The sequence below is a fragment of the Rissa tridactyla genome, chromosome 1 (genome assembly GCF_028500815.1).
Source record: "Rissa tridactyla isolate bRisTri1 chromosome 1, bRisTri1.patW.cur.20221130, whole genome shotgun sequence".
NCBI lineage: Eukaryota > Metazoa > Chordata > Aves > Charadriiformes > Laridae > Rissa > Rissa tridactyla.
The window spans coordinates 62,880,337-62,895,978 of NC_071466.1; the positions used below are offsets into that span (position 1 = coordinate 62,880,337).

General features: G+C 37.0%; 1 protein-coding gene across 4 annotated transcripts in view; it reads left to right on the top strand.

Annotated features, from left to right (window-relative positions):
- TPP2 (tripeptidyl peptidase 2) overlaps positions 1-15,642 on the top strand; it is a 56,897-nt gene that overhangs the window by 28,666 nt on the left and 12,589 nt on the right. For 2 of the 4 annotated variants that reach the window (XM_054203034.1, XM_054203041.1), the window contains exons 20-28: positions 1,644-1,740; positions 2,017-2,154; positions 3,360-3,604; positions 3,796-3,874; positions 5,749-5,787; positions 12,599-12,750; positions 12,845-12,941; positions 13,860-13,990; positions 15,318-15,525. In XM_054203034.1, coding sequence (XP_054059009.1) covers positions 1,644-1,740; positions 2,017-2,154; positions 3,360-3,604; positions 3,796-3,874; positions 5,749-5,787; positions 12,599-12,750; positions 12,845-12,941; positions 13,860-13,990; positions 15,318-15,525 — 1,186 coding nt within the window. The remainder of the gene's footprint in view (positions 1-1,643; positions 1,741-2,016; positions 2,155-3,359; positions 3,605-3,795; positions 3,875-5,748; positions 5,788-12,598; positions 12,751-12,844; positions 12,942-13,859; positions 13,991-15,317; positions 15,526-15,642) is intronic. The other 2 variants (XM_054203049.1, XM_054203059.1) reach the window with 1 other exon arrangement.

The following is a 15,642-nucleotide window of genomic DNA, read 5'->3' on the forward strand; positions in this document are numbered from 1 at the left end:
CTGATTTGGAGGAAAAGCTCGTTGAAAAAAGTCCGAACCAGTGCAGCAATTACTAAAGTTGGTCACTTGAGGAGGAATTAGAAATGCCATACAGCTTAAGCAGTACTTTTAAGACTTGGGCTAGACAATTTCACAGTGGCCAGTAATCCAAAGTCTTTCATTATTTGGGCCTCTCAGTGGAGACCTTGGCACTCTCTTGGGACATTTGGGTACTTGTAACTGGAATTGAGGTCTCTAGGAGTTTATTGTTTAATGAACACGTCACCTAATGTTAGGTTCAGAAATACCCGCTTTGATATGCCTTAAGTGAGGAAATCAAACAATCCCCTAATACATCTTTGCCTCATTCCTGGTTTGTAAAATGGAGATGCTCTTATCTCCTTGTAATATTTGAGGCACTCATCTGACAGTAAATGAACTGCAGTTAAGTAAACTAATGAGAAATATTTATTTATTAAAATTAAGGCATGAATAGTGTCTCTTGACTGAAGTAATGAATCATAACAACACAGAGGAAAAAAAGTACTGAATGGCTTCTCATTCGGTCTCTTGCGTTTCAGGTGCTTGGAGGCAGGGTGAGCATTAGGGAGATGTATCATGTGTGGTATTACTTGGTTCTTAAGTCTTCTGTCAGCAGTCTATCTGGTGTCTGCCAGACTAGGAAACCTGGGTTAAATGGACCTGTGGTCTGACCCAGCACGGATATTTTGCTGGGTAACTAGTCTGTGCCCTTGGCAATGAAAGAGCTGACAGAATCTTACAGAAGAAGTTTGGTCATGTAATAAAGGTTGTCAGAATGAATGAAATGTAAACTTAAATGATGCCAGACCGCCCTCGTTCTGCTATTTATTTCCAAAGCTCTGATTTTCCTGTATCATTATTACTTAGCCTTGTATTATTTGATGCTTAAGGTCTATACTGTTTGCTGCTCTGAACAATAGCTTGTCCTCACTGTCTCTGAGTTAACATACACTACCTATGTCAGAGTAGTAACACAGAACCTGCTCTAGTGGGAGGTGTCCCTGCCCATGGCAGGGGGTTTGGAACTAGATCATCCTTAAGGTCCTTTCCAACTCTAACCATTCTGTGATTCTATGTTAACATATGCTACTTATGTTGTGTACGTTAACATTCTTCTGTGTTACTACGCTGATTTCTGTAAGGCCTTTTACAGATTCTCTCCTCTTACAGATTCTCTCAACTGTTTATTCTGTCCTCTAATTACTGTGCCATTAATTTTTCAATCTGTGAATAAAAGTGCTGATTGCAGCATGGATACTAGAGATGTAAATTAACCTGATTTTTTTTCCTTAATCCTGAAGTCTATTGGTTTTCCCAATTTTTATGTGGGTGGGTTTTTTTTTTACGGTCTTTAATTTTGAGCATTTAAATGTCCTTGACAAGTTCTGTTGGCTTCTTTCTTTGATGGTGTCTGTAATGTCACTAAACCTTGGTTTTGAATTGACATTCATTTTAAAAGAGGAATGTATGCTGCCTGGATAGTTGCAATATTTTAAGAGATGTTACTGCAAGTGCTGAACTCAACTGTACTTCAGAATATGCTTCTGCTTAAGCAAGACAAATTTTGATAGAGGATACATGTTTCTTAAGAGTACCTTCTGTTGTTTTTGGTTTAACTGCAGACCTGTGAGTGCAAAAATAAAACCTTTGGGCTCCAGAGACATTTTACCAAATAATCGTCAACTGTATGAGATGATTTTGACCTATAACTTCCATCAGGTAAGGGTTATGGGGAGTTGGGTTTTTAAAATATCGTTAATAAATACAGCATGTTTTCTAAAACCAGATTTTAACTTTAACTAGCTTTCTGTTGGAAATGGGGTCTAGATTCACACTCTATAGACTCTCTCTAGTCAAAATTCTGATTTGGTTCTCTTTAGGAGCTACTGTTGCTTGAAACAGGCTTTGGTTCAGGTATCCTTTGGAATATATATGTAAGGATTATACTTGTTTTATTCAACAGTGTATTAAATGTTTTGACCTTTCTTTTAATAGCCTAAGAGTGGAGAAGTAACTCCAAGCTGTCCACTTCTTTGTGAATTGTTGTACGAATCTGAATTTGATAGTCAACTATGGATTATTTTTGACCAGAACAAAAGACAAATGGGTTCAGGAGATGCCTATCCACACCAGGTACAGAGTAATGTATTTATTTTACCTCCTATTTTCTGCACAGTGTGAAAACTTCCATTATTTTTAACCTCCCAGGCTTGCTGTTAGCTCCTAACATTTCCTGCTCCTAACATTTCCTGAGGCATAGGTATAATGTTCTTAGATCTTCACAAGAAGACAGGTTCAGTGGTGATATATTTGTATGAAAAAAAAGTAATGACAGGTTTGTTTCCATGGAATAGAACATTTGGTTTTGGTTTTTTTCCCTCTTCAAGGAAGGAGAAAGAGTTATGGTGTGTCTTATTTCTACAAAAAGCTGTTAACTTCTTGTGATTTTTAACTGGTGCTTCTCAAGAACTGAATTCAGGTTCTTGTTGTCTTTATGTTTAGGTTTTTTACAAAGATGATACCTTGAACTTTTCTATTTAAGGTGGAAAAGATCTGTTTTCAGAATTATTTAATCCAGGAAGAAATACCAATAGGAATCACGATTCCCTAATCCAGGAAAGGGAGATTCTGGGAGCAGGGTAGTTCTTAATCAGTGTCCCTTTCTTCTTAGGGCTGCCTTTTGTACTACAGCAGCAGCAGATAGGAAACTTAGCATGTTACTGCTCAAAATATCCAAATGGTGCCCCTTTAGGTTGATAGAAATGAAAGAATGTTTTCAAAATTAAGAATTTTATAGTCTGGGTTTTTTTGTTTGGGGAAGGGCTGGGATTGGTTTTGGTTTTTTGTTTTTGTTAATAAATGGAGATGGTGATATCTGCATATTACTAACTGGATATAAAAGCTCAGGGCAAAGAATCTGTTAGCTCTTTAAACTGCAGCCTTAAATCTCACAGGAATCTCTCAGGTCCTTCACCTGAAGTTACACACTGAACTGAAAGTTTATAAAGCCAAACCTGCTAGAGGTTTTGAACTGAAAGTTTAGCAAGAATTCAGTTTATTATTTCAGCAGCTAATACGATTATAGAATAGGAACAACTAATGTCAGCCTATTTTGTGGTCTGAAAAATTAATTTTTTTCAGTCAAACTGAAATGTATTTTGGCTGCTATCAAGTCTTGAAAGCACTGTTTTCAGGAAATTCCAAAACTGAGCAATCTAGCATATTTTAAATAGCTAGAGCTATATGGATCAAGAAGAACATGACAGTCGTACTTCTGGGTTTCTTTGTAAACAGTGAAGTATTTAATCTTGACATTTATGAGAACTTCTTTCTTTCAGTATTCTGTGAAACTGGAAAAAGGAGATTACACTATTCGGTTACAAATTCGTCATGAACAGAACAGTGAGCTGGATCGCATCAAAGACCTTCCATTTGTTGTTTCTCACAGGTTATCTAGTACCTTGAGCTTAGATATTTATGAAAACCATAGCCTTGCCCTCTTAGGGAAGAAGAAATCCAACAGTTTGACATTACCGCCCAAACACAGTCAGCCATTCTTTGTTACATCTCTGCCTGATGACAAGTAAGTTACTGGAGTCCTGTTTTTCTCATATACATGTAAACAAGTTGCCTCTGCACTAACTAAAATAATACTTTGATAGTGGCTTGGTAATTCCTCTTGTGTTGCTCTTTCACTGTTTGGGTTCTTTGCTGTAGCTCCCATGGAACGTTAATAAACCTGGTTTTAACACTGAACTTTCTTTGTTTGAATAGAATACCTAAAGGAGCAGGACCAGGATGTTACCTTGCAGGAGCTCTTACACTGTCTAAAACAGAACTTGGAAAGAAAGCTGTGAGTATTTGAAATGGATGACGTCTTCTCTTTCTGAAACTTCTGAAACGACTAAATGGCATGCCAGGAAGTGCTCTCTTTCGTGGGTTTAGTACTTTAAAAGAGCACTAGGGTTAATAATATAAGACATTTTAGAAGCAGTTGTTTCACTATAAGCTCAGAGTAACTTCTAAGTAGTTCTATTTTTATTTTCATCTTATAATTTCAACTTCGATTACACTTTCTAAATTTTGAATTCTAATTCTTTCACTCTGAATCCTTGTATTTGTAGAAGCAACTGCTTTTTTGTTGGTGTGGAGCCTTTAAAAGTGATTTTTTTTTTTAGCTGCATAGCTTAGTATAACTTTTGAATGAAAAATACATATATATTGTATTTTGTGCATGTTGATTCTCTGATAAGCAGCTGTACTCTTCCTTGCATGCATACAATTTTCAGCAAAAATGTGTGCTTTCTTAACACCTATATGTTACTGTTAGAAAGTAGTAGTGATCTTGCTGACTCAAATGCATAAGCAGATATTCTTACCTGCTGCACACTGATGTTGTCAACCACTAATACGAGTGTATGTTCCAACAGAATGATGTAAGATCTCTCTGTGTGATACTAGAAAAAAGCTGTAGGGTTTTATTGCTCATAATGCAGCATCCTGTAAAAAATGGTTTCTTAACTTTTATGAATCCATAGTGCAACAGTGATTATAGTAACCAGATCGTTCTTGTGTGTATCTGGTGCTGAGGTATTTAGAAGATTCCCCTAGCTATTCTTAAATGGAAGGCAAAGCTGAGAATAAATTTGAATCAATCCTGGTGATTGTTAGTATTTAGAGGTAGTTCATCTATGTTCATGTATCACTAGATGTGGCTGAACAATGTATATAAAACTAGAGTATGTTTTCATAGAAAGTAAGTTTCTGTGAGTAGGTAGGCATATACCTTTAGATATTGTTGAGTAGAAAAGTTTAGTTCATTCAGTCTGATTTGGTTGTAGTGGCACTTTTGGGGCAGATTACATGTAACTGCAGGTTAGTTAATGTCTGTCAGGAGAATTTATGTATCAATGAGGGAAACCCCAGTAACTAAGTAACTAATTTCTTTGTGATTCCTGCAGCATTGCAAGTATACTTTTATTAAATCCATGGTAAATCCATTAGTGTAGTGTAGTTTCCCTTCCTTGAACTATTGGTTGTAATTCTTGTCTATCTTATTTTAAAAAACAGGCTAAGTAGTTATGTATAGTGATTTCTGGGATGAGAAGCAAGAGGTAGGTAGGTATTGCCTGTCAAATTTCATGTGCTGAAGAATACGTCAGAGCTTACACACAGAGAAATTCTAGCTGAGGTGTGTCTTATAGTCTAAGGCATTACTGTTATGCTCATATTTCACTGGAAAAAGGATGGTATCAAATAGCATCAGATACTTTCTGCTGCCTTTAGTGAACGTCAGTATGTACCATGAGGCAAAAAACGACTAGGCAGCAAAGCTGTCTCTAGGTCAGCAAGTAGATGCAATGTGCGGGAAAACGTATCTAATTTCTGTGTTTTTATTATGAAACAAAACAATGCCACTAAACAGTCAAAATCTAAAATCTACACATTTGAGACTGAATTTCTGTAATTTATTAATTTAAGCTAAGTGGTTAACAACACTTGCTTGTCTTACAGGAATAAAGGACTGTATATGCAATAATGCATTGTTTTATTAATTTTAAAAACCTGAAAGAGCATGCTTTAAGAGCATGTTTTATCATAGATATGACTCTCTAAAAAGTTTAAAAATCTGTAGGTTGAAAGTATAACCATAATTGTACAGAGAAGGTGTCTCCATCCTGTGTGGTGTGTGCATGTTTTCTTACAGTATGTTATTCTAACTCCCAGGGGCAGTCTGCAGCAAAGCGACAAGGAAAATTTAAAAAGGTACTGAATGTTAGTTTTTGAAAAAGATATACTTAAGTCTTTTTGCATATGACTTAAAGAATTTGTCTACCAGTATTGGTTTTTTAATTTGTCTCCTTCATCTACCTCCTCAGTCCTGAGTTATTTACTTCAGCATCTTAAGTGTGTCTACTGGTAGAATGACAAAACACAACTGTAAGACAAAGCTGAGAGGTATACCTGAGCATCTGGATACTTCTGTAATAAGTGATGTAAAAATGCATGTGGTCATTAGTGGTCTGTAATTTTTCTTTTTACGAAATACTTGGGAATCTTCAGTGTTTGTGGTCAAGATTTTCTGTGGCAAATGTTTCTGCCTATTCTGTTCTGTCTGCAAACTGAGAACTGAATACAAACCTAGCAGCTTCATGTAGAATTGAGTATCTAACTGTATGCTAACTCTACTGAATTGAGAGCTGGCTTCATTACAGTTGTAAAAAACATACTGTAGCGATTTTTTTCTTAGGAGGTATGGACTTGATTGAAGTCTCTCGATTCATTATTCTACTCAAATATAACTTCTTATAGGCTAGAGTTTATACAGTGATGTAGCAGGTAGTAGTATGTGTAGAAAGAATTTTGGAGCATGTATAAGGTATTTTGGGTAGGGAGTGAGGGACTTTTAACATAGCAGTGTTTAGTATTGTCCCTTCTCATATTTTTACATTAGGTGGTACAATATTCTGCCAGCAGGCAGAGACTGAAACAGTCTTTATTAAAAAAAAAAAAAAACACATTATTTGAATAGGCTACCTTTTTAAGGCTACTGGTTTTGTTTTTTCTAGCTTTGTTCTCTAAGTTGTAAGGCTATTTACCTTCTTTTGTTTTCAAGGTACTGTGTCCTGGATTGACATGCAAATTAGTCAGGATTCTTGTTAGAAATAAGGCATGAGAATCATGAATAACACAGTTTATTGGTGTAACCTGTCAGTTTATCACTGTAATCTGCTATTTTGTTAACAGTGAGCTGATAACTGAGCCTGCCTATTTACTCTGGTCTTGATGTAGTGACTGTGTGAATGTGATTAGGCTCTACAAGAAGGATTTTAATGTGCGTTGCTGCAATTTTATTTTCATACTGCATCTAAAAATTATGCTGATCACTTTTAGAAAGATGATTTAAAATCCCATGTGAACATGTGGCTTCCTGATGAATAGGGTATAAAATCTTCACTAAGTCAATCTGTAACAAGGGAGTTAAACTCTAATCATAATTTAATTTGCATAGCAAAACCTATTAAACTTTGCTCGTTCTGTTTGTTCTTTTGTTTTTAGAACAGACTTCAGATCTGAGCAGTATACCCACCCAAGCCAAAATAAAAACTGTCCTTGATACTTCCACCTATTATTCATAAGAGGCATCAGTGTATGAGCAGCAAATAAATTAAAAAAAAATAAATTCAGAATTATGAATATTTACCCTGCCCTGTCATAAGTCTACATGCTGTTAAGATGTTTTCCAGCATGGAAAACATGTTTATGTGTTTCTTCTGTGGCCCAATCAGTCAAAATGGTGTGTGTAGATTTTTTTCGTATTTTTCACAGTCAAGACCAGGCCCTCTTGTAGGATTAGGAGTGTTAATTTACAAGTCACACTTTTATTTTGTGTGTGGGTTTTGCTCTGATACTGGTGACTAGTCTGTGGAAAACTTTTGGTTGGTTGGTTGGGTTTTTGTTTGTTTTGTTGAGGAGGGAAGGAACTTTTTAGCTAATATCTATGTGCATGACATTACCAGAAATCCATGGTGGGGATTTCTAGTTCTTTGAAAGTACTTTTATTTTCACAGAATGGCTGAGGCTGGAAGGGACCTCTGGAGGTCGTCTGGCCTAACCCCCCTGCTTGAGCAGGGCCTCCTAGAACTAGTTTCCCAGGACCATGCCCAGATGGCTTTTGAATATCTCCAAGGGTAGAGACCACACAACCACTCTGGGCAACTGTGCCCAGTGTTCAGTTACCACCACTGTGAAAAAGTATTTCCTTATGTCCAGAGGGAACCTCCTTGTATTTCTGTTTGTGGCCATTGCCTTGTCCTGTGCACTACAGAAAAGAGCACCACTGAAAATTTCTCTTTACACCCTCTTTACAGGTACTCACACAGCTTCATGAGATTCCCCCTCCATCCCCCAAATGCCTTCTCTTCTCTAGGCTGAACAATCCCAGCTTTCTCAGCCTTCCCTCATAGGAGAGATGCTCCAGTCCATTATCTTCATGGACCTTCACTGAACTCTCTCCAGTACAGCCATATGCCTCTTGTACTGGGGAGCCCAGAACTGGACACAGATGTAGCCTCACCAGGGCCGAGTAGAGGAGAAGGGTCACCTCTCTCGACCTGCAGGTAGTATTTCTAATGCAGCCCAGGATCCCATTAGCCCTCTTTGCGGCAAGGGCACATTGGTTCTAGCTGGTGTCCCCAAGGACCTGCAGGTCCTTTCCTGCCAAACTGCTTTCCAGCTGGGTGGCCCCCAGCATGGACTGGTGCATGAGTTTATTCTTCTCCAGGCGCAAGACTTCGCAGTTCTCCTTGTTGAACTTCATGAGGTTTCTGACAGCCCATTTCTGCAATCTGTTAAGGTCCCTCTGGATGGCAGCACAAACCTCTGCTGTATCAGCCACTCCTCCCAGTTTGGTGTCACCAGCAAATTTGCTGACGGTGCACTCTGCCCCGTCATCCAGATCATTAACGAAGATGTTGGACCAGTACTGACCCCTGGGGTACACCGCTAGTTACTGGCCTCCAACTGTGTGCCGCTGATCACCACCTTTTGGGCCTGGCCGTTCAGCAGGTTTCAGTCCACCTGACTGCTCATCCAGCCTGTATTTCAACAGCTCCTCTGTTTTGTATGAAAGCAGTTTGAGGTTATGCCAGGAAACAGCAGTCTAATTTCCCAGAGAAGACAGTCAATTCTTTTATAACTGGACAAAAATGTCATTGGGATCTTCCCACAGAATAAGCAGGTGTCTTTGTTTTACTAGACGCATACAGCAGAACTGTATGCCTAATCCATAATTTTCTGCTCGTAGAGCTATTCTGGGGAACTTAAATTTATCTATAAAAACCCAAAACAAACCCCAAAAGAACCCTTGGGTATGGTTTTTTACTTAATGTCTTCCTGTCTTCAGTGTGTCTGGACTAAAAAGGAAAAAAAATAATAAAAAAATATCCCTTCTCTCTGTATATTTATGTGTGATATGTATGAAGTTCCAAATTCAGTGATGTTTTTCCTTTGAACTGATCCCCGCCAAAGTAGAGAGTGCTCTCCTGTTGTGGCTCAGGAAGCTGTTAGAACCTTAGAAGTGCCCTTGGTCTCTAATGGGGAAGCATGTGCTAAACGACCCTGTGAAAAACAAATTGGTTCTATGTACCTTCCTTCTTTCACAACCCAACTTTTGTAATGCAATTACCATCTGATTATTTTTTTTCCCTTTGTCTGCAAGTTTTGTCCCGAACATGATTAGAATGAAAATAGATCACTGACTTTTTCTGGGCTGTAAGAAGCATTTTTTTGTTGTTTTACATAATGCAGCTTTTGAACAGCAATATGTAACAACTAGCTAAGGGATAGAAAATTTCTACATTTCTCTCCCTACTCTGCCGTCCTTTCCTCCAGTTTGAAGCAAGAAATGCATTATGCAGATATTGATAAGTACTAGCAGAAGACTAAAAAATACTATTGTGAAGTCAGACATAAAGGGATTTCTTACTTTGAGCATTAGGATGCTGTCACTGTTTATTAACAAGGCCTTCAAAAATAGGATGAAGCACATGTCTGATTTAGTTTTGTGCAGGCCTGGCTGGTGACTCTAAGCAATTTAATTAATTTTAAATTAAATAAGAGTATTGCCGTAAAAATAAGCAATGTTGCACAAATTTTGTGTGTCTTAAAGTAGATACGAATTCCATATGCACATTCAACCGTGTATGTATATGCAGATGTCTGTGGTATTTATTAAATGGAAAATGAGACCAGGGATGTGTTCCTTCAAGGAGCTTCTTCCTGTGGTTAGTTTTGCTGTGAATGCTTTAAAGTACAAGTAACAATAGTTCACATGTCTTTTCCACGTAAAGTACCAGATGTTGAATCATCATACAAAAATTTAAATTTAAATCTTTAAACAATATGAAGTTAACTGCTAATTAAGCTATTTTTAAAAGGTGACTGTTTTGAGGGCATTGTGCTTGTTTATGTATGCAGTTTGTAGTTCTAGTTAAAAGTAAACTGACTGAGGTTTATCAAACTGCGCACAGAGCACACTGACCAAAGTGCATAGCCTATATGCTCCCAAACTTTTTAATATTGCTTAATTTTTTTAGAGGATAAACAAAAGGCAACTTTCTCATTAATTTGCCTTTCTTCTCCTTAACCTCTAATGATGAATGTTTCTGTAATGGCAACGACAGTGTCACTCGGGGATCTTCTGGTATCTAAGGGCTTGCCAAGTTTTATAAATAATGCTAGTGTTTAGAGACAGAATAGAGAAAAGAAAGAAGCGTTCAGTCCATCTTAGGGGCTTGTGATAGTTTAGTTAAATGTGATAAGCACCTAAACCTTATTTATCCCTGCTGCCTGTAGAGAAGAGTGCACCTATTTTTCTGTAAGCTTTTTCAAAAGGAGGGTCCCTAGGTCTGAAGCTCATTGTTTTCCTTTCAATGGTCATAGCTTGTAATGCTTGCAGAATCTCAAGAGACCAAAAGTAGCTAGCTGAGAGAATGGGGAGATGACATTTTACTGTTGATGGTTTAGCTACACAGAATTAGTCTCTTAAATTTAAGTGTTTATCCACATAAGTGGGATTTTGTTAATCTAATTACGCTTGGTTTGAAACTTAAACCATAGTAGTAGAGCCTTCTTGTATAGAGAAGGCTTGAGAAGGCAGAGGCCATTCAAATACATAATTCCAAACAATACGTTGCCAAGTAAGATTGAAGAGGATGTTCAAGAAGGAAATCCTGAAATATAGAAGAATATTTTTAGGAAGGCAGGTTTCTTTCTTAGGCAAGTCTCAATAGAAGACGTCTTTTAAAAACACAGTAGACTACTGATTCAGATTTTTGTACTGAAGTAATTTCTTATGCATCTTAAAATGTTTGGTTTGCTTTTTAATGAACTACGTGGTTGCTTTCTACTGTTATAATTACCTTAGCCAGCCCCATACCATGTTCTTGACTTCTGTTTCCTTGCCTCCATGTGCTTGCCTCCACGGCCTGCTCTTGCCATGCTCTCGCCTAGGTCTTGCTTACACCTCTTATTGAGGCATACTGCCTGGTCATGCACTTCATACTCAAAATGCACATGTGCAGGATAGTTCCTGTGAAAGCTACACTTTAATGTAGATTAGTGATCTGAACTAGGTTTTTAAAAGATACATGTGTGTCAGTGTTGTCGTTCATCTGTGATTACATATTAAGTAGCTGGAAAAATCGTTTTAAGGGAATATTGGTGTCACTTTCTCTTACTAGTATTGTTTTCAGTAACCCATAGCAAGCTGCTGGTCTGTTTGAATTATCAGTTCAGGTAAAATTCTTCTGCGTCAATGTTCTTGAATGGTTTCAGAAGTCTAGTGTTGAAGTCCGTTATTTGAAGGCTATGCATAGCCATTTCTAACAGTTACCTTTTCACTCGCTAGTTAAGTAACCTGAAATAACTCCATCTTGTGCGGAAGATTTCATTTCGGTACACAACACTGACTTTTTTTATGGAAACATTTTCCTACAAATGTATTTTGGAATGATTGGTACGAATAATTAAATTGCCACAGCAATTGAGCGTACAACACAATATTTTGCACAATGTTGCAACAGAGTAATGGTATCTAGAGGATATAAACTTAAGTGATCTTCTCTGCAAAATACCCTGTATGTAAAATAATGGGACACGTGCCCTCGCTGTTTGGGGAGAGGCTTTTTAAAAAAAATGCAACATTAAAACCAAAACCAACAAAACAGCCTCCCCCAGCAACTGTGATGTTTTAGAAGCAATGACTGAAATCTAGTTCTGGCTTATTTGCAAATTTCTATATAAATCATCTCAGGAAATGGACTTCAGAGCATGGTCTAAAATCAGTTAGGATTTTCCTTTTAAATAGCAGTAGATTATTTTGTCATGGTAATTGTTGACTAGTATAGCTTGAACTCAAACTATAGTGATATTTGTATGCTAGCATATAGGGTTTAAGAAAAAAATCTTGCTGTTGTGTCTACTTAATTTTAGCACAGATACAGGTGAAACTGGAAAGTCTGTAGCAGCAAACTGGAAAACAGCTGACTGTGGATGTATCAGCTAATTCAGTAGGCACATGGAAGAAGTACTGTCTCAGGAGGAATATGCTTGTGTTATCCTATGGCATGATTCAAGTTTATGCTAGTGTGGTATTATTATTTAGAATTCGGTCATCTTTATTCGTTTGATTGCCAGATTTGTAGGACGGGGTCTCTAACTGTTTGTTTTTTCTTTGCCTTTTAACCAAGTTTTTTGCTTTTCTTGTAAACAAACTGACCAATATTATTTGAAATTATATTAATTATATGAACACAAAAATGTCAGACTTCCTAAATTTTAGGCTCTCTTGTCTTACACCCAGTGTGCTGTTTCAATGTTTACATCCTTACATTGCTTAAAATAAAAAGTTAAAGCAGTTCCTGAATTCTTAATGACTAATACCTTTGCTGTCAGAATCCTTATTCAGTGGATGCATAGGTCAGAGTAGTTGCTTGCTATGATTTAGCTTTTATATATATATCAGAAAAAAGTGTACTGTATCCCTCTCAGTATGTGTCTCTCTTCCCACCTCCAGGATGTCCTTACTGTTCACTATCATCTGATACCGTCACCATCAAAGAGTAAAAATGGCAGCAAAGAGAAAGAAAGAGAACAGGAAAAAGAAAAAGATGTAAAAGAAGAATTTGCTGAAGCTTTAAGAGATCTAAAAATACAGTGGATGACCAAGTATGTCTGTTGTCATGACTACACAAGCTTGAAGCAGCTGTACCAAAAGAATACCCAGAATCTGTACTTTATGCTATGTCCTCCTCTCTTCTAGGCTGGATACCGCTGACATGTATAATGAGTTGAAAGAAGCATTTCCCAATCATCTTCCATTGTATGTTGCAAGACTTCATCAGCTGGATTCTGAAAAGGTCATTTAACACTTTCTAAACTGGATTTGTCTCAATACATCCATGTAGCCTAAACAACTGAATCTTTCTTCATACACTTTTGGTCTTGAAATGACTGCCATAGCTGTACTCAGTACTATAAAGCAGAAATTCCTAATTAGATTGACAGCTGTCTCCCTCACTGACTGCGATTTACTTCATCCCATAGCAGAATGAAAGAAAGTATGCCTACCTGTAGTGTGTTTGCGTATCATTTACTCCTTGTTAAGTTAAACACATTGTAAGTTTCCTTACTGGTTTAGACTACAACAGTGTTATTCTAAATGGTGGTTACTGAAACAAGCACACATCCCGTTCTGCTCCTTTACTGGATTGGTAATTTCTCCTAGCAGAATTGCTCAGACAACTGAGGACAGTAACCCCTTGAAATGACACAGCTTAATCCACCACCTGTCATTGTCATCAAAATGTGATGTGAACACACACATCACACTTTCTGTGAACAGAAAAGTTTACCTATGTCTGCTTTTTTGTTTATCTTGAAGATAAACAGCTTTGTGTATGTCAGTAGGTTTAATATTTTTCTGTTTATTTGATCCTGATTTTATATTTATTTCTGACATTAATAACTACTACAGTTATGTAAGAAGATTAATTTGTACTGAAAGGCGCTTTTCTTTCTGTAAACTCTGCGTTTTGCTTATACCCACCCCGTATTTTACAGTTTGTTTGTAGTGAAATAGACTACATTTGTGGAAAAACTTGATGATGTAGAGTTCTTACTTTTTTTTAATAAAAAATTGGAGAACATGGAGAAAAGGACATGTTGAATTATCTGACGTTATTTCTGCATACCTTTGCCATTACCCTAGTGTTAGTAGAATCAACCATCAAGTGGTGTGATTTCATAGTGCTAAACACTGTTTTTTATTCTTTTAGGAACGAATGAAAAGACTTGATGAAATTGTTGAAGCTGCAAATACTGTAATCTCTCATATCGATCAGACAGCATTAGCAGTATATTTTGCCATGAAGACTGATCCCAGGCCTGATGCAACTACTATAAAAAAGTACCTACCCAGTAAATAATTTTCTTGCATCCTATTTCTGCAATCTATGTACTTTTGTCTCTGTTTGTAAGAAATGAAATTACTATAACCTTTTTGAATAATTTGTTTTATTTTTTGGGGCACAAGTAATTTCAAACTTGACTTCAAAATTATTTTGTTCTCTTACTATATCTCCAGAATGCAGGAACACTGAAACCTGCAAATTTTTACTTAGAATTATTAAATAAAATAAACAAGGGTGCTTTCAGGATTTAAATGTGTCAGAAAAATGGGGTATTAAGTTTTCTTTGTCAAGCTTAATCTCAGATCAGAGGGACCACTAGAATCTCGATATAGAGGTGTTTGTTTTGAATGCTACCTGCCTTTTCATAATACTTTGCGACCTTTTGGATCTGGATTTGAAGACAAATCGACAGCAGTCTAGGAAGTAACAGCTTGCAAAAGATTTCATTTGTGAAAGGCACGATGACCATACTTGTGCTTCAGAGTATTTTTGAGACCCGTTTGGTTTTTTTTTCTTTACTTTTTGATTGTTCCTCTGAATTACCAGTATATTTCCTTAGGAACACAGTATTTTGAAGGTGACACCCTAGTCTGCAAAATAACTGGTGGATTTCACAGTGTGTGGCGTGGTGCTGTTTTAGTTGCAAATAGACCAGCAGGTTTGAAGATAAGGCCCTTAAAAGGGGAGATACCTTTTTGTTGATTATTTAGGATAAAATACCAGATTTTAATTGTAAAATTTGTCTGTGTATTTGTTTATTTTTCTTAATATTTGTGTATAATTCTGGAATTGCTGATGTAAAAGCAAAGCTATGTCATAACAACCTTCATTCTAAACATTTCTTGGTAAGTTGACCTGTTAGGTCATGTGGTTGAATCTAACATCTGAAACAGAACACCAAATTCAGTGGTGCTTTAAATGGGTGCAATTCCTTTGAAGTCAGCAGAATTGTATCTGCTTATGTTAGTCGTGGATTTGACTCTCTCTGTTTATAATGCCAAGAACTGTGAAGCTGTATTTCTAGATGCTGGCTTATTCAATCTTAGAATCCTGAGTTGCCCTTGCATTAAGACAGCAATGGCATTTCAGACTTAGAAGAATGATTGAGCTTGTTTAATACATAGTGTCTCTAGATAATTTTTTTGCAATTGCTTTAATTTATAGTAAATAGCCATGCTTTAAAAATTTTGTGTTTATTTTCATTTTGTATGTACTAACTGCTGTAAACTTTTTAGCTTAAACTCAGTACAGCACTGATTCTGTTCTTAATGAGGTATCTGCAAAAAGTCCTTAATATTTTTCATGCTGTTTTTTTTTTTCTAGTGAAATGGAAAAACAGAAGACTACTTTAGTGGATGCACTTTGTCGAAAAGGAAGTGCACTGGCTGACCAACTTCTTCATCTGCAGGCCCAAGAAGGGGCTGCTTCCAGTGATGCAGAAGGCAAAGATGAAGATCATGAGAGCTGCTCAGAAGCTTTGACAGAGACATTCTGGGAAACAACAAAATGGACTGATCTTTTTGACAGCAAGGTAAGAGAGCAGAGCAGATTTTTTTCTTTTCCTTTTGCATGTTGGGTTTTTTGACGGTTTCTCCTGGAGTTATGCACCACCTTTGTGTGCACAGCCTCATACATTCCTCCCTTCTAC